Source organism: Ranitomeya variabilis, chromosome 4 (assembly GCF_051348905.1).
Source record: "Ranitomeya variabilis isolate aRanVar5 chromosome 4, aRanVar5.hap1, whole genome shotgun sequence".
NCBI classification, from domain to species: domain Eukaryota; kingdom Metazoa; phylum Chordata; class Amphibia; order Anura; family Dendrobatidae; genus Ranitomeya; species Ranitomeya variabilis.
In genome coordinates this window covers 293821034-293847056 of record NC_135235.1, presented here as the reverse complement: position 1 = coordinate 293847056, position 26023 = coordinate 293821034, and the positions used below count along the sequence as shown (strand labels likewise).

The window sequence follows — 26023 nt, the reverse complement described above, 5'->3', positions numbered from 1 at the left end:
ACCTCGAGAAAAAATATATACCGTATATACATTTTTTTTATATCTGCATAATAGTACAGGCCTGGAGAATCCTATTCCCAGATCAGTTTTACCATATAGTTAGCGTGGGAAATTTAAAAAGAAATTGTGGAATTGCACTTTTTTCCCTTCTTTTTGTTTTTTTTTTTTGCAATTTCAACGTACTTGGAATTTTTTTCCCCCGCTTTCCAATGCATCACATGATAAAATGAATGGTGTCATTCGAAAGTACAATTTGTCCGGCTATAAGTAAGCCCCTCTTACGTCTATGTGGACAGAAAAATAATACTTATGGCTTCTGATGGAAGGGTAGGAAAATTGCTTAGGGGTGAAGGGGTTAAATAACTTATTAGAAAGGTAGAAGGAAAGGGCAAAAGGTTCCCCATCTTACAAATAGGGGAAGGTATGTCTGCTCAGTCTTGCAAATATGGGACAGTTAGTGGGTGCGGGTGCTCATACTGTCTCCCCCTGAGAATAGATGCAGCGTCTTTCTGCATGCTCTAGACCAGACCGGTACAACATGTGGCCTGCCAAAGATTTCCTGGCGACCCGCAGACAATCAAGAGACTCGTCAAGTATCGCGTCTTTGAGATGCGGATATATTTGAATACATGAGTGATGGGATGGGGCAGAGGAGCGCGTCAGCTCCCTCCCCGATGTACAGCAGTATGATGAAGTCGTGGCTGTGCTGCTTTCACCGCAGTTCATGTGCAGGGTATGGGGAAGGGTGTTACTGTGAGGGCATATTATGGGGCAATTGGGGGAAAATTGTGAAAAGAGGCACAGTATAGTGAGGGGCAGTTTGTGTGTGCGTGTATATCATAGTGGGTTAATATTTTAAAGTGGGGCAGTATTGGGGGGATATTATATAGAGGAGCAGTGTTGGAGGGATATTTTGTGCAGGAAGCACGGTGAGGGGCAATTATTTATTCAGGGGCACAACACTGGAGATATTTTTTTATTTATGGGGCATTATAATAATCCTTTTATTTTTAAGGGCACCGTGTCAGGAAGTGCTGCAGAAGACCGGAGGAGAGGGAAGTCTGGAGAAATGAGCTCTGGGCGTGAAATCTCGCCATGGCGTCTGTACTACACGGATACAAAAGGGATGACTATTTCAATCAGAGAAGATGTCGCCTATAAGGTACCTGGATGTAAATGTTTATCTGATACTGCCTGCGTCTCATCAGTACTGTGATTCCAGTATGGTCCGCAGTTTGATGATTGCTGCTAACTCCTTGCATCTCCGTACCATTGTTAAAGACATGCTGGGAGTTGCAGGTTCATGTGATTCAAGTGTATATGGTGCTAACCTGACACTGCAATTGATTGCTGTATTAAACGTGGTGCTGCATTCATGTACTGACTGTGGTTCTGGTGCTGCATTCATGTACTGACTGTGGTTCTGGTGCTGAATTCATGTACTGACTGTAGTTCTGGTGCTGCATTCATGTACTGACTGGTTCTGGTGCTGCATTCATGTACTGACTAGTTCTGGTGCTGCATTCATGTACTGACTAGTTCTGGCTCTGCATTCCTGCATTCATGTACTGACTGGTTCTGGTGCTGCATTGATGTAATAACTGTGGTTCTTGTGCTGCATTCATGTACTGACTGTGGTTCTGGTGCTGCATTCATGTACTGACTGGGGTTCAGGCGCTGCATTCATGTACTGACTAGTTCTGGCGCTGCATTCATGTACTGACTGGTTCTGGCGCTGCATTCATGTACTGACTGGTTCTGGCGCTGCTTTCATGTACTGACTGGTTCTGGCACTGCATTCATGTATTGACTGGTTCTGGGGCTGCATTCATGTACTGACTAGTTCTGGCTCTGCATTCCTGCATTCATGTACTGACTGGTTCTGGTGCTGCATTGATGTAATAACTGTGGTTCTTGTGCTGCATTCATGTACTGACTGTGGTTCTGGTGCTGCATTCATGTACTGACTGTGGTTCTAGTGCTGCATTCATGTACTGGCACTGCATTCATGTACTGACTGGTTCTGGCGCTGCATTCATGCGTTGATGGTGGTTCTGGCACTGCATTCATTTGCTGACGGTGATTCTGGTGCTGCATTCATGTGCGGACAGTGGTTCTAGCACTGCAGTCATGTGCTGAAGGTAGTTCTAGTGCTGCATTCATGTACTGATGGTGGTTCAGATGTTGTACGCATCTAACAATGCAGAACATGCTTCATGGCTATGTTAACACTGAAAAAACTCTTAAAACTTAGTTTTGAGATTGAGGAATAATTGGTGAGTTTCTGTAAGTTAGGTGTGTGGGGGTGTTTACTGTTTTCTCTGAGTTTTTGGAGCCAAAACTGAACAGAAACTCTCCAAATCCAACTCAAAAATGCCAAACTTCGTTCTGGTGATTTATTAATGTACGGTCGTTGGTTCTGGTCATTTATTACTGTACTGGCAGTGGTTCTGGTCATGTGTTCATGCAAGTACCCCTTTACTTTTTTTTTCTGCAGCCTTTGGGATTAGTTCAGTAGGACAAAGCAGCCCTTACAGACCTAAAAATGTTGCGCACCCCTGCTCTAGGCTTAAGGGATAAGTAGACTTATTCATTGTATTGTCTGATGTGTGGATTAGATTGCTCTATGACTGTGTGCAAACTGCTTGTATCTAAATCAAAGTACTAGTTTTATTATGGAAATGGTAAGAAATTTTCAAAAACAAATATTTATCAGTGCTTGTTTTGTTAGTGTTACTTTTTTTTAGCTTTCCTTATTGTTGGTGCAGTCCTTGCTTTATTTCTTATTTTTGCTTTTGTGTGGTCTGACAGGCAGACACCCTCATACATAATGCATGCCTTTTCTCTAAAGATTGATGCTCCCTCTTGTGGCCAGAATCAATATCTCCACCAGACTGCTATTCTTCAAGGCTTTGAAAGATGCATCTACCGCAGCTTTAAACATCAAAAAGACGCCCACACTGCTTTTAAATAAATCAAAAACATCTAAGGGGCTAGATTAACCGTTTTATGTAAAACTGACCTAGTTTTATTTTTCAGACCATCCCAGAGCTGCAGAAATCCATTGGGACGCCGAACGATTGGCGTGTGGCATCCTCTTGATCTAGTACTGAGAATAGCGTACAATGAGTACATGACTGAATACAGGGTTAAAATTGTCGCTCGTGTGAAATCACAGCAAAGATTGATAGAAGTGGAGCCACGGGGCATTGGGAGATGTGTAATGTGTTTTAAGGTTTTATTGAACAAGTGAACAAAGTGGTTGTTCAGTTTATGTGAAGTCTTAAGTCGGATTATTATTTTATGTGTCTTGGCATTTAACGGGCATATTGGATAGTGTGCGTTGGACGCAGCGAGTAGGAGGATGACTGCAGCAGCTTGTAGGGTGAAATAATGGCGTAGAGCGAAATATAATTAGTGGCCTTGCAACAGGGAATCAATAACTGATGATAAAAAAAGTAATATTGCATGCGGCCCCCTTAGCTAGGCCAAGACCAGTATGACATCCATATACCTTTGCAGAAGGAAACAAGTTACCACGTTATTGCTGCCTGCAGCCTCCACTGTGCGGAGCTGAGCCGAGTGCATACTGGTTTTACATTGAAAACCATTATAAACCTGTACGCATCAAGCTCCGAAGCTCCCTCTAGTGGTGGCTGCAAAAAGAGTGCTCTGGCCAATATACAAACTTATTAAAGAGAACCTTTCATTGGGATCATCCATGTTAAACTAAAGGTATGGGCAGAATGGCGCTTTCATATCGATTTAATACATACCTCTAGTGTAAGAATCTGCAGAATTGTTTTCGTTAAATTATCACAATAAATTTTGGGTTCCTTTGTGCTTTAGTGTGGGACTGTGGGTAGGGTCTTTGGCTCAGTGGGCTCAGCCATTGCCCCTCCGTGGCCTCTGTTGCATGCATGACAAGCTGAGATCTCATCCCACGCATGCGCCACCTCCGGCTCCCATTTTCCTGAAGATCGTAGGCGGTCGATATGCGTATGCGCCGGTTCTATTTTCATGAAGACCGCCACCAGCAATAGCACAGCCCACAACTAAGACTGCGTCAGCCCAGAATTTACATGAATGAATGCCACAGAGGCAGAGGCAGAGGTGGGCCGTGGCTGAGCCCTCAGAGCCGAAGACCCTACCCACAGTCCGGCACCGAGGAAAACAAAATTTGATTATTTCATGAAAATCAGGCTGCAGATTTTTTTTTGCACTAAAGGTATGTATTAAATCAATGGGAAGCGCCATTCTGCCTAGACCTCTAGTTTCACATGGACGATCCTGTTGACAGGTTCTCTTTAAAGGGTTTGAATAATGCCTTTATGATCATGGGGCGTCCTACTGACATCGAAGCCCCTGTTCCAAAGGAGTTTGAGTAAAGAGGTGATCCATTCAATATATATGAGACTGACTGAGATGGACAAGTGCTGTTCTTGGCTATTGCGCATGTGTAACCATCACGGTCTTCAAACTGGGGGACACACTGCCCCATTCCTATAATGTGGGTCCCCTGGCTATTATTCTTTTTTTATAATCTTGTAGATGGGTGATAAATATTTTTATTTTTTTGTGTGTCAGTCCCTTTAGGAAAAGAAATCCAGATGCTTAAGACCACTCTTAAATATTGTATAAGTGGTGGTCCTGATGTTTGCCTCTTAACAATGGCCGGATCGAAACTGTCCGGAGTGGGACACTACTGTTTAATGGCTGCTCCCCAGTATTGCAGATCAACACCTAATCATTTGCAAATATGTCCCATTACTGACAACCATATTGTCTACTGCGGGAGAGCAAACATTTATATATCCAAATTTACAAATGGTAATAATTTGGAATTCTAGCCCGCAGCCATCCTTTTACTGTCACAAAATATACCTGGCCCATTACAACTCTGTGACTGCCTGTGACGGGCTGAGTGCCACTGCGGATCTTTGTGCAGCTTAAGTCAATTAATCCTAAATGGAGTATTAAGCCTAATCTTGTTATTAAGAGGAACGCGAGCAGGATTGACTGCTCAGTAATCTGCTTAATTTGTGGTCAAACATTATCAATAAACAATCTGCATTAATTGACTTAAGGTACCTTCACACGAAGCGACGCTGCAGCGATAGCGACAACGATGCCGATCGCTGCAGCGTCGCTGTTTGATCGCTGGGGAGCTGTCACACAGACCGCTCTCCAGCGACCAACGATGCCGAGGTCCCCGGGTAACCAGGGTAAACATCGGGTTGCTAAGCGCAGGGCCGCGCTTAGTAACCCGATGTTTACCCTGGTTACCAGCGTAAAAGTAAAAAAAACAAACAGTACATGCTCACCTGCGCGTCCCCCAGCGTCTGCTTCCTGACACTGACTGAGCTCCGGCCCTAACAGCACAGCGGTGACGTCACCGCTGTGCTTTCACTTTAGGGCCGGCGCTCAGTAGTGTCAGGAAGCAGACGCTGGGGGACGCGCAGGTGAGTATGTACTGTTTGTTTTTTTTACTTTTACGCTGGTAACCAGGGTAAACATCGGGTTACTAAGCGCGGCCCTGCGCTTGGTAACCCGATGTTTACCCTGGTTACCAGTGTAAAACATCGCTGGTATCGTTGCTTTTGCTTTCAAACACAACGATACACGGCGATCGGACGACCAAATAAAGTTCTGGACTTTATTCAGCGACCAGCGACATCACAGCAGGATCCTGATCGCTGCTGCGTGTCAAACTAAACAATATCGCTAGCGAGGACGCTGCAACGTCACGGATCGCTAGCGATATCATTACAAAGTCGTTTCGTGTGAAGGTACCTTTACAGTGAACCAGACACAGAAGATTGTTCAAAGCCCAGACGTCTATCACATCCAAGTACTGTCCATAGGAGTATAGTCTAAGGAATATGGCCGTCGTGGGTCATTGATGGGGTGAAAATCGGCACATACATTCCATAGGAATAGGAGTAAAATCGGATGACTTTTGGGGTTTCCTATATCGGTACCTTTTTCTTGTTTAAAACTGGAAGAAAGTTTTTCCCCACTTTCTAATTTTGTTCCAAAATAACTGGTTATGAAGAGGAGTAGCTCTTGCATTCTGCACACGTTTTTAATTGCCCATTATTGAGCTGTCTGGAGCATTGTGGCTACTTGTTAAATTTCTGTGGCCAAGTCCCAGTTTCTGCTCAGTGCCTGGACAGCTGTGATATTAGCAGGTAGAAATGCTTCCGTTCATTTATGACCAGTAGGAGGACCACCATAGGGATCGGCAAGTTACTTCTGAAGTATTCACACAGCGTGAATGTGAGCTTATTCCATATCCGTTTTGTGGGTGTTGTATCTCGAGCAAATCTTAAATTTTCTACCTCTACTGTACATGGACATCTTGGACCAGATTGTTGATGATAATTTAATTTCACAGACATGGTCATGATCTCAGACACATTATCGTACCTGGCCGTATGGTCCCTCTTTCTAAGTGTCGGTGAGGACCATTTAGAGAAGAGCTGGACTGAAAGTGTCACTTTCTTAAGATGTGTTCAGGAAAGAAAACAGAAATGACACAAATATTTCATCTAAATGTGCAGGATAATGGCTAGATCAGAGTTTTACAGCCCCACTGGGGGCAATTAAGGAGCCTCCCGCCACATGGAGCCCTTTGATTTTATATAAGCGGTAAACACTATGTCAAGACAAATGAGGCAGTGCAAATATTGTGTCTAAATAACATTCCCCCATAGAAAGTGTCTTGATAAATATCCCAGTGGGAACGCAACGTTGCTCCAATTTTTTTTTCTTAAACACTTTGCTCAAATAAAATTGTCCCCAATGGTCTGTTCTAATTTGCACTTTGGAGTCAGTGACTGGTGTAATGAAATGCCGCCGCATTCCCACAGAGAAGCAGCTGCTTTCAGTCAAGAGAGAATTCTGTATTTATTTTTGACATATTGTATTATTTGTGGCTTCTTTCAGATAAAAGCTGGGAGAATGTAGTATATAAGAATTCTAAACTACCCACGGAGATGTTTGTTTGTATGGACAGGACCATAGATGGATCTGTAGGACGTATCCCCTCCCAACCCCTAAACACCTACCTGTGTTAGTGACTCCCCGTCCCCCTTCACATAGTCTCACAGTCATTACTGATGTCCCAAATGTTTGACTAAGAGTTCATAGCTCTCACTTTCTATTTCGAGTTTCCCTTCTTAGATGGGGACATTCAACTCTGAACACCCATTTATCCTTCTTTTCCTAGTTAACTAGGAACTTGTATCATTCCTTCCTCAACTGGGAATTTCCATTCACCTTTTTTACCCTCTTTAACTTGGAATAGCTGTCCTTTCAACCTTCCTTTCTTCTATATTTGTGAACCACCATCTTTCCTTCCGTCCTTCACAGGGACAGATCATACATCAGTTGGAAACCTTCATCCAGATTTCTATACTCAACTGGAAACCCCCATCCGTTTTCTTTCGGTCCTTTCCTACTCTGCTGGAAACCTCCATCCATTTTTCATCTCTCCTTAGCTGGAAACCTCCATCCATTCTATCTTTGCCCAGCTGTTATCAACAATCCAGTCTTCCATCTTTTTTCACCTGGAAACCTCCATCGATTCTTCCATCTTTGCTCGTCTGGAAGCCTTCAACCATCTTTCCCTCTTTCCTCAGCTAGAAACTTCAATATATCTTCCATCCTCTCCTTTTCTCCTCAGCTAGGAACCTTTATCCCTTGTTCTTTCCCACCTTTCCTCTTCAGTTTTGAAACCTCTATCCATCTTTCTTTCCATCCTCACCAACTCAGCTGGAAAGTGTAATTCATAGTTTCCTTCCTTCTCTCTTCTGATGGAAACCTCCATATTTCCTTCTTTTGTTACATCTTCATTTCTGAAATATCCTCAGTAGCTGCTCTCAATTCATATCCATAAAACAAAGTTTTGGGGAAAAAATTATGTAAGAACCTCTAGTCTTGTCATCAAACTGGTTGGTTATTTTTCAACAGGCTGTAAATAACCGGTGATCCACAAAGAATGAACGTCTTTAGCTGTAAACCATAAATCCCCTGCTGTAGCATTACCCTCTTTTTATTTGGATGATGAATGTTCTATTTCACAGATATACTTACACCCATTATTAGTTGAACTGTATTCTCTATTTTGTAATTTTCACTTAGTGTCAAATTTATCCAAGTTTGTGGAAACTGAAATAGAATGAAATCTTCCTTGACCTTCAGGAGGATTGAGAAAGCAACCATAAAACTTGTCTTTTGGCAGCTGAGAATGCAAAAGGCCTTTTGGGACTTTGTGGTTCATTTAGAACAGCTGGAAAATATGAAATTCCCCAAATTCTTAGTAAACCAAAGACACAGGGCGCTGTGCCTCTCCTTTGATTTCACCTTCTAGTGGCACTAACGCATAATTGCGACGTGGTTTTTAAAGCTCAATTGTTGCAAATCATTACACGCGTAAAACCAACTACACCAGCAAGTGGTAATTTTATAATGTGGATCTCACGAGAAATATGTACATTACCTAGCCTTTAATTCTTTTTACTTTAGATCATTTGATATATTGGCTGGCAAGTATCAAGCCCTGTATCACTGGCATCATGCACATTAGACTTAAGAAGCAGACTATGGGTAACTCCTGTAGAACGTTTGTGCATGTTGATGATCAGAGCATTGGCCTTGAATGTTGAACATTTGATGGCAATCTCATGGCGTGGGTGCTTTAGACCATTGACCTCTGCCTGTCTGTCTTGGAAACAGCAAGATGTTTTTTTTTGTTTGTTTTTTTTAAAGTCACTAACCTACAAAATTGTCTTCATGGTGAAAATATATGGTTGATAAGCTGACACATGGTTAGGCAGATGTTAGGATTAGGACTGGTAGATGTAAATTAGAAGCAAGAACATTTATCCATATCCCTTCTCGCATGTAAAGCGCTATGGAATAAATGGCGCTATAATAAATAATAATTTCTGCCATATCCTTTAGCAATTGTCCTAATGTCATACCTTGCGTACTCCCACATACCCACAGCGTTAAACGTACCTACAGTGTTTCCCTGAAAATGAGACTTACCCCAATATTAAGCCCTACAATAATTTTACATGATTTTTGGCATATGCTTGAAATATGCCCAATTTAAAAAAATAAATAAATAAAGAGCCCTAGTTAGTCAGGACTGGTGTTTGGGAGTGAGGGACTGTGGGCAAAATAGTCAATTGCCCAGGGCCCCAGCATTTCTATTATCAGGATAAAACTGTTTAAGAACCTTTGGTGGCATCACGTCTTTAACTGCAGGAGTAGAGAGGAACTAAAGAGGAGACTGGCTGGTATGCAGGGCCGGCATTAGGGTAAAAGGGGAGATCAAACTGGGCAATTTTGCAGGGCCGCAACTCTTAATGGGTCTCAGCATTTCTATTCTGAGGTTGAGTTCTTAAGGACCTTCGGTGACTTCACGGTCATGTTACCATGATGTCCTCAAGTGTCCTTTTAACTGCATGAGTCTAGAGGAACTGAAGAGGAGACAGGCTGGCATGTGCCGTGCGTATATACGTTTATGTGCAGTGTGTGTGTAGACATCCCCTGAAAATAATCTCTAACCCTTCTTTCGGAGCTGAAAATAATGTAAGACCCTGTCTCCTTTTCGGTGAAACATGGTAGCTGTAAGATCTAGATCATCAGGCTTTGTGTACTTCCATCTATTGAGTGAACATAAGTAACTCTAAGATCCCACATTTAGCTTTAGCTTAGAACTAAGTCCAACTTGGCCGGCCTTAGGTTTCCTATCCTTGACCATAGAATTGGCTTTGTCTACCACAGTCAATTGCTTGGTCCTCTATGCTTTATTTTAGTCAGGTAAGTAATGCTTTAAAAAATAAATAAATAAATTGACATGATATATAGTACAGACTGTGTTTAGGAACGTAATCGCATTCAACACCCCTTTCCTCCAAGACCACCAGGAAAGTTTTCTTTATGTGCCGTCTTTCTTAATTTGTTCATTTTATTTTTTTTCTTCTATGTGTCTTTTTTCCCTCCAAATTTTTTTAATGCCCGGTCATGACGATCAGCTATTTTCTTTTGTTTGTAGGCCAAGCAGTCTTTATCAACCCTCACAAAAGATGTCCCGAAGCGACATTCACTGGCCATGCCAGGTGAAACGGTCTTAAATGGAAACCAGGAGTGGGTAATGCACGCGGACCTCCCACTTACTGCAGCCATCCGTCAGAGCCAGCAAACGCTGTACCACGGGCACCCGCAGCATACTGCCGATCGGCAAGGTTTGTTTCCAAGTATTGATCTTGCGTAGCCAAGGGAGTTATTGGGTAGATCGATCACACCCTGCACATTCCTGCAGAGTATAAACTATGTGGTTAAGTATCCTCTGCTTAATTAGGTGCATATGTCATTAGCAGAAAAGCTGCCAGGTTCCCAGAGCAGCTCTCTAGTGCACAGTTGCTCTGTTTATTTCTTTTTACATACTAAAGTTTGTGCCATAAAGGCATTTTTTTTTTAGTTATTAATATACAACTGGCATTAATTAAAATTGGGCACAACTATTAGTACTTTTTTCAATGTAAGGGTTGAAGCTCCAAATTCTGATGCGCTGTCACCAGTGTAGAAGGCACTTGTTAGATTGCAACCTCTATTTTTCCAATGAAGAGCGGTGCAAAAACAAGAAAAATTGGAGTTTCACTATAATGTATATGAAAAGAAAGTCAGCACTCACCGTTCTTTCAGAAGAGACTTCAGTCCTTTTTAATTTTCATTATTGGACATCTAGAAAAAAGTGCTAGCAGCGCGTGGCGGAAGGTGGAGAAATTTCATAAGAGACATGACGGACAACGAACGTTTCGCTCTAGTAGAAGAGCAAACTAGCACGAAACCTTCGTTGTCCGTTATGTCTCCTCTTATGAAATTTCCCCACCTTCCGCTACGCTGCTAGCACTTTTGTACTTTTTTGCTAGATGTTCAATAATGAAAATTGAAAAGGACTGACGTCTCTTGTGAAAGAAGGGCTCGTGCTAACTTTCTTTTCATTCACAACTATTAGTACTTTTAGTCTAGACCCAGTATGTTCATAGAGCGAAGAAAACTCACCTAAGCTAGGAGAAAACATGTTTTATGCAAAATAACTTTCTTAAACGCTTCATTAGGGGACACTGGAACCATGGGGTTTATCTGCTGCCACCTATGGTTCCTGTGTCCCCCAATGAACACTACTGGATCCAGACTTTACGGCGAGTACCAAACATCTTCATTTCTGGGTCGCTACATGGGAAGGGATACAGGAACCATAAGTGGCAGCAGACTAACCCAAGATGGTTGTGTCCCCCAATGAAGAATATAAGAAAGAGATCTTATGGTAAGTACCACGAAGCTTGATTTTCTCGCTGGACAAACTATTTTTCTATAATACAACCTATGGGCGGGAGCCCTGTGACTGACCGTTTATGGAACCTGCACATTGAGAATATTTGATGTGAATGTTCTGCAGCATTTCCACATCAAAATCTTATAATTATTTCACCCAAGAGGTTGAAGTCTGGAATGAACTCCACTGAAGAATTGACATGTTGTGGGTTTTAAACTATACCGTAGATCAATTTGCAAACTAAAAATGTAGGTAATTTCAAATCTCATTAACTCAGCTGGTATTGGGTTATTCTGTAGATTTTCCGCACCCAAAAATCCTCATTAAATGCACATTGCAATTACTCTTACGGAGTCTTCACTTAAGTTGACCAAATTCATGGCCGCACAGTTCCGGAGTTATTTCTCCGCATCGTTACACCGTAGGGTTCTGGTTAGATGAGTGAGATGTCTCGATAGTGGTTCTGTGAAGGCAGTTGTTATTGTTTCCACTTCCGAGATCCAGTTGGCGGGAAATGTAAAGGTCAATAAATCCCAGGTTAACTGTCAAATTACAGTTTTTGCCTCGGACTAAACTGGTGAATGGTTATTGGCCTATATGGCCAGCTACAACTCTTGTCCAATATTCTCAGTTGTATAGATATTTAGTAATATTAACTTTTGAGTATTTAAATGGAACCTATCCTCCTGATTTATGCTGCCCAAACCGCGGGCAACATGAATCCGAGCCTGGCTGCTCAATTGCAGCAAGGTATAGTTTTGCTTCTCAACACTGCTGTAGTTGATTACTAGTGATGAGCAAACAAACTCGGATAAGGTGCTAACCGAGTGTCTTTGGCGTGCTCACAAAATATGTTCCGAGTTCCCAGTCCCTGCGTTTGTTGCGGCTGTCGAACAGCCATGAGACATGCAGCCGCGAGGACTCAGAACATATTTTTCAAGCATGCCAAAGTCACTCTGTTAGCACATGAGCATGCTCAGATAACACCGTATCCGAGCACGCTCGCTCATCACTAGTGATTACCAAGTCTTTTGCTATGCAACCGACTTATCGCACGCAGTGGTATCTCCAAAATATACCTGGCTGCAATTATGCTACCGGCGGTGTGGCAGGTTGCCGTTAATAGTTCAGTATTTGTACAGCATTCAATGTTGACATTCAGGAGTGTCAAAAACGTACAATCCCAAAAATCGAGACTGTCTGCAAACAATTAGGGTTTTTTTTTGTATGGAAGCATTTTTGACATGCCATCTGAACTCCTATGATCTCTATTGTTACTTGGTCAACAGGTCAAATAAAATGGTAAAAATGGAAGCGCCTTGTTTTCAGATTCATTGGCTTCAGTCTTCTATTCTGTCTTATTCCTATAGATGGAACCTACATGTTCACGGCTCCTTTTTCCCCCCATTGTTTTCCCTTTAGCTGTCAGAGTAAGCCCATGTCATTCGAGACAGCCATCAGTAATCTCCGACGCGTCTGCTGCAGAGGGCGACAGGTCATCCACACCGAGTGACATCAACTCGCCGAGACACCGAACGCATTCCCTCTGCAATGTAAGACGGTAGTGTAGGTCTCTTTTTCTCTACTTTTTTCCTTCATCCGAGAATGATTATTCACATCCTTTTAGTTGTGTATACGCTGCTGTCAGTATGTACGCTGCATGCCTTGCTGAATAGATGGGTGCACGGTGAGGGGGCAGAGAGACTGTTGTGTTTCATTAGCGGGAATGCTGCAGATTCCTGCTTGTGCCGTTTCCTGGTTACAGAGGCTTGACATATACAGCTGAGCCCCTTCTACAGGAACGGGAATAAAAGAACTCGTTGATGAATTCATTGGGCGTTGATTTTGTCAGATGAATACGCGACCTGAATGCTAATAATGCAAAGCTTCTATATAGTGTCGGGTACTATCCCACTCCCAGGAATAGCCATTTGTCTTCTAATCGGACGGCTGTTTTTTAGGTTAATGTGGACAAATTAAAATTTTGAAACCATAAGGTGGAACACGGTGCCTACAGCTTCTTAGTGCAGGGACAAAGGTACTCGCTGTACAAGTTCTGCTGGGCGTGTTAGGCCATAGTTGAAAATCAGCAACGTGAATATAGGCCTAATAGGCATCTTATTTCCATTGTAGTATTTGGGTTTCAGTGGTATCACTGACTACAGGGATATAATCTAATATGATGAAGGTTGATGGTGCTTTTGCTTTCTGGTTAAGTCAGAATACTTTAAAACAAAGTATGTGGACAGCTTAAAGGGGTTCTCGAGAAATAGAAATAAATATATATTTATACTATATATAATTTCTGAAATGCCTTTAATTAGCAAATCACACTTGTTTAGTCTGTAGCTTGTAGCTCAGCTGTTCGTACTGTCAAACTATCACCAGGTCCCAAGTATAGTTAATCTCCAGCTCACATTAGTCGCTCAGCATGCCAAAACACAGGGTGGACAGCAGTGTGAGCAGTCTCTTCTTACCTCAGCACTTCTGGTATCTCCATTTATTAGGTCAGATGGACAGAGTGGACAGCAGTGTGAGCAGCCTCTTGTCTCAGCACCTCTGGTATCTCCAGTATTAGATCAGACAGACAGGGTGGACAGCAGAGTGAGCAGCCTCTTCTTACCTCAGCACCTCTGGTATCAACTGAATTAGATCAGACAGACAGGGTGGACAGAAGTGTGAGCAGCCTCTTCTTACCTCAGTATCCCTAGTATCTACTGTATTAGATTAACAAGACAGGGTGGAGAGCTGTGTGAGCAGTCTCTTCTTACCTCAGCACCTCTGGTATCTCCAGTTTTAGATCAAATAGACAGGGAGGAGAGCAGTGTGAGCAGCCTCTTCTTACCTCAGCACCTCTGGTATCTCCAGTATTAGATCAGATAGACAGGGTGGAGAGCAGTGTGAGCAGCCTCTTCTTACCTCAGCACCTCTGGTATCTCCAGTATTAGATCAGATAGACAGGGTGGACAGCAGTGTGAGCAGCCTCTTCTTACCTCAGCACCTCTGGTATCTCCAGTATTAGATCAAACAGACAGGGTGGACAGCAGTGTGAGCAACCTCTTCTTACCTCAGCATCCCTGGTATCTCCAGTATTAGATCACATAGACATGATGTACAGCAGTGTGAGCAGCCTCTTCTTACCTGAGCACCTCTGGTATCTCCAGTATTAGATCGAATAGACAGGGTGGACAGCAGTGTGAGCAGCCTCTTCTTACCTCAGCATCCCTGGTATCTCCAGTATTAGATCACATAGACATGATGTACAGCAGTGTGAGGAGCCTCTTCTTACCTCAGCATCCCTGGTATCTCCAGTATTCGATCACATAGACATGATGTACAGCAGTGTGAGTTGCCTTTTCTACTACTAGAGGTTCCAGGGATGCTGAGGTAAGAGGCTGCTCTCACTGCTCTCCACACCATCTATCTGATTTAATACTAGAGATACCATGGGCGCTCAGGTAAGAAGAGGCTGTTCACTCTGCTGTCCACCCAATCTATCTGATCTAATACTGGAGATACCAGGGGTGCTAGGCTAAGAAGAGGCTGCACACACTGCTGTCTACCCATCTCATCTAATCTAATACTAGAGATACCCAGGGTGCAGAAGTAAGATCAGATAGATGGGGTGTGATAGCAGTATTAAAGGCCTGTTCTTGGCTCAGCACCCCTGGTATCTCCTGTATTGGATCAGATAGACAGGGTGGACAGCAGTGTGAGCAGCCTCTTCTTAACTGCGCAATCCTGGTATCTCCAGTATTGGGTTCAGAATATACACTGGCAGCACAACTTCTTACACATGACTTGGAGGATCTCCTTATGCACTTGCTCACAGCACCTGTCCTACTTACATTCCAGGACAGGGTTCCATCAGTGTAACAAGATGTCTATTTTAATTCTCCGTAAGTAAAACAATTGTAGTTTGATAACCAGTGGTATTCAGAAACTTTATTTTTAACTCCATTTCCTTTAGTCATTATTTTTATTTCCAAAAAAACCCTTTAAAGGTTACAATGATGAGATTGTGAGTTCACGATTATTGATTCAATGCACTTTTTGGTCAATGTGTTGCTTTTCTGCTGAAAGGATGGAATCATTTGCATGGTTGGTGTTTGGTACAAATAAGCAACAATGCATGCATCCTCATAGAGTTCCTACAGTAATACAGTAACTTTCTCCCGAACCCTTCTTTGCTTCTGTACGGCTTAGTTTACCCATTACAGCTTAGTTTAACCATGAGCATGATTACATGTTCCCCAAGTTGGACTTTTGGTGATGTTTTTTTTTTCTCTTAATTTTCTAGTCTTTAGAAGACTTGGAGGACCAGAAAAGGAAGAAGAAGAAGGAAAAGATGGGTTTTGGGTCCATTTCACGAGTTTTTGCAAGGGGAAAGCAGAGGAAGTCCTTAGACCCTGGTCTTTTTGATGGTACTACACCTGACTATTACATTGAAGAGGATGCGGACTGGTGACTGTCTCTGAAATCTGCTTATTCTTTGTGTGTATATGTGAAAGGGTGTATTTGCCCGTTTACAAAGCCCGAAGCAGTCAAGTGAGCCTTTTTTTTCAATTTGGACTTTTTGTTTTTTCATTTTTTTTTTTATATACTTTGCATCGCAGGTTCTGTAATTGCTGTACATAACGGAGTGTATAAAGATGTTGATTGTTGTCCTTACAGCGATGCTTTTGTATTGTAACTTTTGTCTTTACCGGATTTATCATCTTTGTGGATTTTTTTTAATTATTATTATTATTTGGGACGTGGGTCTAGTTTTTTTTTTTCCCCCTTTTTTGAAACTTGAAAAACTACTGTGTATTTGTAAATAACGAAAAAAACGTGCACTTTTGTGCTTGTAGTGTCTTGTCCGAACGCAGGTTTTGTTTTTTGTTTTTTTTGCCTTTTTTAAACCATGGTGTGATTGCATTCTGTATCTGCAAATGTTTTAAATGACATTATCCTGTTTCAGGGGTGTGCCAGGTCTTTGTAAAGAAAAGAAGAAAAAAATATATATATACAGATCTTTATTCGGGAAGTTCAATCAACTTTCATGAATGAAGTATTACGATATTTCATTTTTGCTTACACGCAGGGCAAAAACGGCCATGAAAAAAAACAATATTCTGCCTATCGGTCCATCTGGATTTAGTGATATCTGCAGCACAGAGTGCTTTAGCAGCGTCATTGTTACAAGGATAGGTTTTCGGTTCAGACCACGTAATGGCTAACTTGCACTGTATCGGCAGTAGTCCTTCTTTAATGTTGTAATGCCTGCCAGACTAAATAGTTTTTAACTTTTTCTTTTTAAGTTTTTGTAATTTTTTTTCTTTTTTTATTTATTTGCATAAATGCACAAAGTTGTTATATCTAAATTATAAAGAAAAGTAAATGTTGAAGTTCTATTTTTCCTAAAGGATGAAGGGTATGTTTATATCATATGTGTTCTACAGCTGCGGCCCCTCCCTGTCATTAAAGCACCGGGCAAGTGGGCTCAGTCACAATTTTATTGCAGCTCAACCAAAATCGCACGTATAACTTAAATATTTAATAGTCACTTGGTTACGTCTTCCGAAATCCAACTTTTACCGTCTCCACAGTATTTATGGCTTTTAAATCCTTGTATGTAGGATCTGATGTACTTTATTACTATTTATAATACACATTGTTTGGGTTTTTTTCATTCTTTTAATTTTTGTTTTCTGTACTGAACCTTGTTTTAATTGCTAATCATGTTCTAAACCAAGTAGACACTTAAAATGCACCATCACCTTATTTTTGGGAGTAGGGACATGAGGTCACCAAGAGCCAGTGAACGATGACCTGCATATAAGGCTAAGTTCACACGTTGCAGATTTGTGAACTGGAACAAAAATCAATCTAAAAGCCGTGCGTATTTTCTACACCTATTTGTGCATTTGCTTGATGCGAAAGAGCACCAAAAAAAGAAGCAACCAAACAATGCCAGGCCGGCGGCTTAACCTGCAAATTTATGGTCCACATTGCAATAAATGGGCAAAAAACACACAGGAAATCCCAGCATGTGTTGCGGCTGTTGAACAGCCATGAGACATGGAGCCGCGGGGACTCGGAACATATTTTTTGAGCACGCAGAAGACACTCGGTTGGCACACAAGTGTGCACGTTTGCCCATCACTAGTTATAACTCATCCACTTTTTTGGCACTGTTAAACGTTGCGGATTTCGCATGCCGGTAAATCCAAACAAAAAAAACGCAACGTGTGAACCTAGACCTAATGGTCCCGTTCTGAGAATTAATATCCTTCCACTATAAGGGGTTTGTGTGTGCACTTTAAGTTTCTGCCCCTAAAAGATTGGATATATATGTGATCATGTTATAAATGCAGATATGGTGTGTTTTCTATTTCCTCCAATTGATCCGTAGCCAAATATTATCTGTCATATGGCCTTGAGGTTACAGATAGTTGAGCCAATTTGTTCAGATTCAGTTCCAAATACGATCGGCAGTGGATATTGTTTTTGCAATATTCGTCGAACGTCATTAAAATCGATGGGAGCAGGAATCACCGAATATGTTCGGAACCGATCAACAAACATACATTCGGCACGAATAGGGTAACAAAATGGCACGAATATGGCAAATTCAGATTCGACGACCGAATCCGAACATATTGGCTCAACTCTAGTTAGTGTTTTTATCATTTGTCATTTGATCACCAAGGCATGGGTTACATGGGAAAATTATTATTTGGGGGTTCCTCTCCCTATATAAAAGGCTTTCTAGCCTTCATACACATTAGATGCAAGTTGGTCTATTTCAGCATCAAGGCCATCAAGTGTATATGGGCCATCCCCAGCCCCCCAAAAAGATGATATTGGGGGGGAGAGAGAAGGTTCGGGCAGTTGGAATATCATTGACCGATCCTTTTGTTTTCAGGGTAGATGGGTCCATGCCAGAGAAGTCTGGCAGCGACTTACTCCACTCTTACGTAAAGAATACATGAATGCTCAGCCAAGCTTTTGTGTATGGGGGATTCGTGGAACGTTTGGCCAACTGTCTTCTAGGGTGTGTATGGACACCTATTAATCTCTCTGGGAAATTTTTAATCCTTCTCTTTTTGTGTGATATGCATTTCTGACATAATATATACAGTAATCCTGACCTAAACCAGTAGACAAAAAATATACATATATATTATCTAAAGAGCCATTTAAACCGGTACAGCCTTGGATGGTAAAGTCCACTTCTCATAGCGTTGTATGTTTCTTGAACATTGTGTATACAATAGTGATGAGCGAATATATTCGTTACTCGAGATTTCCCGAGCACGCTCGGGTGTCCTCTGAGTATTTTTTAGTGCTCGGAGATTTAGTTTTCTTTGCCGCAGCTGGATGATTTACAGCTTCCTTGCTTGATTACATGTGGGGATTCCCTAGCAACCAGGCAACCCCCACATGTACGCAGCCTGGCTAATAGCTGTAAATCATTCAGTTGAGGCAATGAAAACTAAATCTCCGAGCACTAAAAAATACTCGGAGGACCCCCGAGCATGCTCTGGAAATAACGTGTATATTCGCTCATCACTAGTATACATCCTTTGGTGCGAAAAAAAACCCCCCACTTACAACCGGTTTATTGATGTTTTTGGTTTTCAGTAAAATACAGAAATATTGGGCCAGGCAGCAAATGACCGGCAGCAGCAGAATTTTTTTTTTTTTTTTACAAATCCAAATGGATTCTGCGCAAGTAACTTAGTACATATTCATTTTCAGACTGGCTGAGTTGCCTGTGACCGGCTCAGTGCTTTTTTTTTTTTTTTTTACGAATGTCTAGATGAGTGGAGTATATAATGCTGCCAATTTTATTGTAATTTTTTTTTTTTTCGACCAGAAAAATGAATGTCAACCTTTGAAAACTGTAACATGAAACATTTGATAATGTTAGATGGTATTTTTGAATTTAGTGCACCCTATTTAAAAGGGATATTTAGTCTTTAAAAAAAAAAACCAAACTCTGAATCTGTTTTCTTGTTCCTATGATGTATGTGTGATCACTGGTAATCAGTGGCTTGAAGACGTTACAGCTTTTTAAAGGGATTCGTCTGAGCTATACGGAAAAAAAAAAAGTGGCCGCTCTTCAATTTCTGTGTTCAGACGAAAATGTTTTATAAAGTTTTCTTTTTTTTTTTTTTCCTTGTGTTTTATTTCTTTTTTTTTTTTAAAAAAAAAAAAGCTCATGGTTTAGTATTTTTCATTACATGCTTAGGAAATAATTCTAAAAAAAAATGTTACTAAGAAAATGATCTATTTAAGAGAACGAGAATACATAGTTTAAAGATTGGTTTCATTAGTTATATAAACCTCCCCCTTTCCGAACTGAGCGGGAGGGAATTCTAAAGGCATGAAGGCAAAAAGAAACAAATAAAGCTTATTTTAAACTATTTCTTGTTCATTGTTTTATTTTATGGCATTTTGAATGAACTTTATTTTTATGGTCCATTAATGGTTTCAGACCAAGTTTGGGATGGTACCCAGTAGAGAAGGTAGGTATTCCCAGGTAATGTTACTCTATGTAGCACATCATATGTCGGAGTCCCTTTAAATAAAGGCAGTCTTCTCTGTCCTGTTTTTTTTTTTTTTTTTGGCTTTTTGTTTTCTCCACAGAACATTTCTAAAATGTTTTCCCATCAACCTTTCATGACCCGTCTTTCCTGTGGTTTGGCTCAGAGTTGATTCCTTACAGACACATTATCTCAAAGAAAGTAACAATGCTGTTTTATCTGGAAATCTATTATCTCTCGAAATCCAGTTCAGCGTAAAGGCAGCATCTCATGTCCAAACTCATCTCTCGCCCTGCAGCGCCTCGTAAATAGTTATGTCCGGCTATTGATCATTTTACATACTCATGCCAATCTTCAAGGTGGGAAAGGGATGCGTCTTACACATGTTACGCTATGTTCACATCATGTTAATGGGGTTCTCAGGATGCAGACAGGTGAATACATTGGTGAAGGACAGAGCCACCGGTTCCTTCTTCCTCCAATCCGCTTGTGCGACAGCAGACACTGACATGATTACGTCACATCTGAACGGGAGTGAAGTGAGTATGTGGTGTTTTTTTTAAGTATATAGGATGTTTGCATGTATATAGGAGGCTATGTGGGGGCTCAGCCCCTATATTCAGTGAGCCCCCACTATACAACATGAGCCGTACATAGCACCCACTGTGCAACTTGAGCCCCTACATAGCCCCTATATACAGTACAAGCCCCACATAGCCCCCTATATCTAACATGAATCCCTACATAGCCCGATATACAATATTAGCCCCCACATAGCCCTCACTATACAATGAGCCCTCACATATCCCCTATATACAATATGAGCCCTCACGTATCCCCCTATATAAAATATGAGCACCCACATAGCCTCCTATATTCAGTATATGTGAAGGATCATATTGTATATAGGGGGATATCTGTGGGGGAGGCTTTGTGGGAGGTCTTGTACGGTATGTAGGGGGACTGTGGGGGGTCTTATATTGTGCTAAATTAGTTTCAGCCTATTGGTTCGGCCCTCCACATCAGTCAGTCTCTCATGTGTCCACTCCGAAAAATTAATTTCCCACCACTGCTCAAACATGATGGAGAATAGCACTTGGATGAATAAACTCTATAACAGGGTCTCCTACCTACCATGTGATTTACAGTAAGCACAAAGTAGCCACAATTGTAATTAAACTGTGCATTAATATTTTGCACTATATGTTGGTGAAGACCCATCCAGAGTCATTATTCTGATGCTGCAGGTTCAGGGCACTGAGCTACAATGAGCAATAGCTTAAAGTTTGTTGCTCAAGAGTTCCCCCTTGTGGTCTCCATTATATTTACATGTAAGATTACAGTACGATGCCAAGTTCTATCCAGTCATAAAAACCTTGCAGAAGAAAAGACTTGTTATCATAGATGATACAACTGACCCACATGTATCAAAATATTCTAACTCTATTTCTTATTAATGACGTTTGGCTGCCATGTACAGTGATGTTGTTTGCTTGAGTAGATACAATAAGAGCATTATACCCACACCTATAGAAAATAATGGATATTTCTAAATGAATGCTTTGCGATATTAATTCCAGCAAAGACCATGTGAATATACAATATGTGCTAATGAGTTGTTAAAGTAGCATTCTTAGGCAAGGGTCACACTAGCAAATTAGGGACCTTTAAAACTTAACATTTATTAGTGAATTAAAATATACGGACACAACAACCATGAAAGTCAATGTCCCTCAACAAGATACCCAAACATAGACCAAAATTGTCGAGTCAAAGGACAGACTGTCTAATAGAACCACCAACACCAGTAATACTGTGGCAATGTAGCAAAAAATGGACAAAACGAACCATTAGGGTCAGAGTTGTGTATAGAAAAAAACAACTAACTCGCATTGCCCCCATATATACAATGAAGATCAATAATAGGGAATAGGCACAATCTCACCCATCCCGTCAGAAAGAAGATCTCCAAAATATTCACAAATTCCCCCGTTGAGCTGAAGGCATTACACCATGATCTAGTTCAGAAGGAAAAAATGCCATTTCCAGCCAAGAACCGCCTCCCATCCAAATCGGGAGAAAAAAAGCCATTCCAGCCGGGGACTGCCTCCCATCCAAATCGGGAGAAAAAAAGCCATTCCAGCCAGGGTCTACCTCCCATCCAAATCGGGAGAAAAAATGCCATTCCAGCCGGGGACTGCCTCCCATCCAAATCGGGAGAAAAAATGCCATTCCAGCCGGGGACTACCTCCCATCCAAATTGGGAGAAAAAATGCCATTCCAGCCGGGGACTGCCTCCCATCCAAATCGGGAGAAAAAAAGCCATTCCAGCCGGGGACTACCTCCCATCCAAATCGGGAGAAAAAAAGCCATTCCAGCCGGGGACTACCTCCCATCCAAATCGGGAGAAAAAAAGCCATTCCAGCCGGGGACTGCCTCCCATCCAAATCGGGAGAAAAAATGCCATTCCAGCCGGGGACCGCCTCCCATCCAAATCAGGAGAAAAAATGCCATTCCAGCCGGGGACCGCCTCCCATCCAAATCGGGAGAAAAAAAGCCATTCCAGCCAGGGTCTACCTCCCATCCAAATTGGGAGAAAAAATGCCATTCCAGCCGGGGACCGCCTCCCATCCAAATCGGGAGAAAAAATGCCATTCCAGCCGGGGACTGCCTCCCATCCAAATCGGGAGAAAAAATGCCATTCCAGCCGGGGACTGCCTCCCATCCAAATCGGGAGAAAAAAAGCCATTCCAGCCGGGGACTGCCTCCCATCCAAATCGGGAGAAAAAAAGCCATTCCAGCCGGGGACCGCCTCCCATCCAAATCAGGAGAAAAAAAGCCATTCCAGCCGGGGACCGCCTCCCATCCAAGTCGGGAGAAAAAATGCCATTCTCGCCAAGGACCACCTCCCATCCAAATCTGGAGAAAAAAAATGCCATTCCAGCCGGGGACCGCCTCCCATCCAAATCAGGAGAAAAAATGCCATTCTCGCCAAGGACCACCTCCCATCCAAATCGGGAGAAAAAAAGCCATTCCAGCCGGGGACCGCCTCCCATCCAAATCAGGAGAAAAAATGCCATTCCAGCCGGGGACTACCTCCCATCCAAATCGGGAGAAAAAAAGCCATTCCAGCCGGGGACCACCTCCCATCCAAGTCGGGAGAAAAAATGCCATTCTCGCCAAGGACCACCTCCCATCCAAATCTGGAGAAAAAAAATGCCATTCCAGCCGGGGACCGCCTCCAACGCGTTTCATTCCACCAGGACTCATCAGGAGATCTCCACCATGTCTGGTAATGTGTAGGAGTCCCTAATTTGCTAATTTTGGATTTAATTTGTGGGATTCATATTTGTGCAACAGTTGTTGTTCATTTCTTTTTGCTTAAAGGATCACAGTAGCAATTATTCAGTTTGTTTTTGCTTACAAACAACGAGCAAAATCTGATGCAAACTGGTTTAACAAGATTGTGCACATTTGTTTGTCATAGACTTCAATGTTTAAAAAAGAACTAATCTGCTCCTTTTGGTCACTTCTGCTTTATTTTTTCTCCTTACAAGTAGCATTTTTTTTACCAATTAAAAACCATGGAGTTTATTAATAAATTGGGATTTATGAGAATTATTTTTTTTCTGTTTGTAAAACAATTTTGTTAAAAACCTCCACGTTACCTTTTGTTAGACAATAAATAGAAACTAAATGGAACAAAAATTGACACACATTATTTTTACTGGCCAATTAATTCAATGAGTTGTTGAACAGATTAGTTACCAATCAGTATTTCTACAACTGATGTGGAAGAAAAAAACAATGGAAAAAACAGTTGTGTGAATCCAGCATTACAAGTTGGAGTTTTCTTTCCCCAGGAACAGCGCCTCTACTGTCCATGGGTTGTGTTTGGTATTGCAGGTCAGGGATCGGAGTGGCAATACTAGACGGACTATGTACCGGCGAGGGGTTTCTGAGCAAAGCGGGGACACCCCCATCCCTATAATTCATTTAAGCTTCTAACACTTGAATATTAGACATCTCTGTCCTTAAAGTGATTGCACCTAGATTTTCTTTATTTTTAAATTTTTTGAAAGCAACAGGATTTCTACTCAATGTTGCATCTTAGACGTTTCTTTCTCGAAGAAGACCTTTATCATGCACTGAATATTCAGTGTTGCCTGTTCCTTATTTCTTGGGAGGAGAGTCAAGAGGTTCATCAGATGGTCGGCCAGCCCCAACATATCTGAGTTTTGTCAACTTTTCTCCCGTTTGCCCTGTATAAATGTCGCACAGGACTGAACTGTTTCATTGTGTTTGTGACATCCCATGTGTGCAGGGAAAGGTGTGCCCCCTATTATTCTGAGCAGTATTATATTTAGTATCCATCGCCACGTGAAACTCGGTCAACTAGAATTTCCAGAAACCGACACCGGTATATGAGGACACGATGGGAATGTAAATTGTAATATGGGTGTGTGGGGTGTGCACTGGTAAGGTTCAACTGGACTATCCATCTCAAGGAATTACACCGATGTATGAAGGGAAAATATTCTACACATTCACACTAAGTAATGTAATTCTCTATATAAGGCTGCCGTCACACTAGCAGTATTTGGTCAGTATTTTACATCAGTATTTGTAAGCCAAAACCAGGAGTGGAACAAATAGAGGAAAAGTATAATAGAAACATATACTGTACACCACTTCTGTATTTATCACCCACTCCTGGTTTTGGCTTACAAATACTGATGCAAATACTGACCAAATACTGCTAGTGTGACGGCAGCCTAAAGCTGGGCTTACACACAGATTACAAGTTATCCAACATCATATGAATAGCAAATAGCCTTTTAAAGGCCAGGCTGTTACTTATACTATGGATAGAGGTCATCAGGACCCACCAAATATATAGACAATTGTTTAATGTATGGGGGGGATGTGTAGACTTCCCAGAACAGCAGATATATGTATGGTGGGCACTCCATTGCAGCGCTGGGGTCCTGGGTTCAAATCCCATCAAGGACAACATATGCAAGGAGTTGGTATGTTCTCCCCGTGTTTGTGTGGGTTTCCTCCTGGTTCTCTGGTTTCCTCCCACACTCCAAACATACTGATAGGGAATTTAGATTGTGAGCCCCGATGGGGACAGTGATAGTGATGTCTGTACAGCACTGTGGAATTAATAGCGATATACTGTACAAGACCCCATTCAGACCTCAGTGGGTTTCAGGTATGGATAAATAAATTATAACATGTCTACTATCTTTTTCATTGTCAAACATGGGCAGCACATGGATGGTACACTTATGCCATCTATGTGCTGGCTGTCATTTTCAGGATACTTTTCATCCATGATGCCGGTATAAAAAATAAACGGACATGTCTACATGATTTTTTTACATGCTCACGCACATTGTCTTAAAACCCCCCCCCAAAAAAAAAAAACAGACATCTGAACAGCCCCATAAACTAATGGGCAGCATGGTGGCTGAGTAGTTAGCCTAGTGGTGGGGTCCCGGGTTCAAATCCCACCAAAGACAACATCTGCAAGGAGTTTGTATGTTCTCCCCATGTTGGTGTGGGTTTCCGCCGGGTTCTCCGGTTTCCTCTCGCACTCCAAAGACATACTGATAGGGAATGTAGATGCTGAGCCCCAATGGGGATGATTGCGCTTTATTAGCATAATAATTGTAAGTATGTGTCACTTTATAATGATGAGCGAATGTGCTGGGATAAGGTGTTATCCGAGCATGCCCGTGCGCTAGCAGTATCTTCGGCGTGCTCGAATACTATGTTCGAGTCACCGAGGCTGTTCCATGGCCACAACACATGCCTGGATTGGCTAACAAACAGGCAGTCCATGCTTGTGTCATGGCTGTCGGACAGCCGAGAGAAATGTAGACGCAGGGACTCGAACATGGTATTCGATGACGCCGAAGTCACTGTTAGCACTCGAGCAAGCTCGCTCATCACTAGTCACCTACCTTCAATTATTTATTTCAGATCAGTCCAGCCTGTAATTAACCTGCCACCAGCTAATCTCACCCAGTGGCCACATTACACCAGCCCTGCTCTGTAATATAAAAGAAGGTCCTAATTAAGATCACGGCTGTGCAATCATCAGGATGGAGTCGGGGATCACTGGATT

At 42.0% G+C, this 26023-nt stretch overlaps 1 protein-coding gene across 10 annotated transcripts in view; it reads left to right on the top strand.

Annotated features, from left to right (window-relative positions):
* Positions 1-19766, top strand: part of KAZN (kazrin, periplakin interacting protein) — a 695856-nt gene extending 676090 nt beyond the window's left edge. For 4 of the 10 annotated variants that reach the window (XM_077250257.1, XM_077250254.1, XM_077250262.1 and 1 more), the window contains 3 exons: positions 10070-10259; positions 12776-12906; positions 15654-19760. In XM_077250257.1, the coding sequence (XP_077106372.1) occupies positions 10070-10259; positions 12776-12906; positions 15654-15821 (489 nt within the window). In that variant the 3' untranslated portion in view covers positions 15822-19760. Of the gene's footprint in view, positions 1-1015; positions 1163-10069; positions 10260-12775; positions 12920-15653 lie in introns of all 10 variants that reach the window. The other 6 variants (XM_077250253.1, XM_077250258.1, XM_077250261.1 and 3 more) reach the window with 5 other exon arrangements.
* The last annotated feature ends 6257 nt before the right edge of the window (positions 19767-26023 follow it).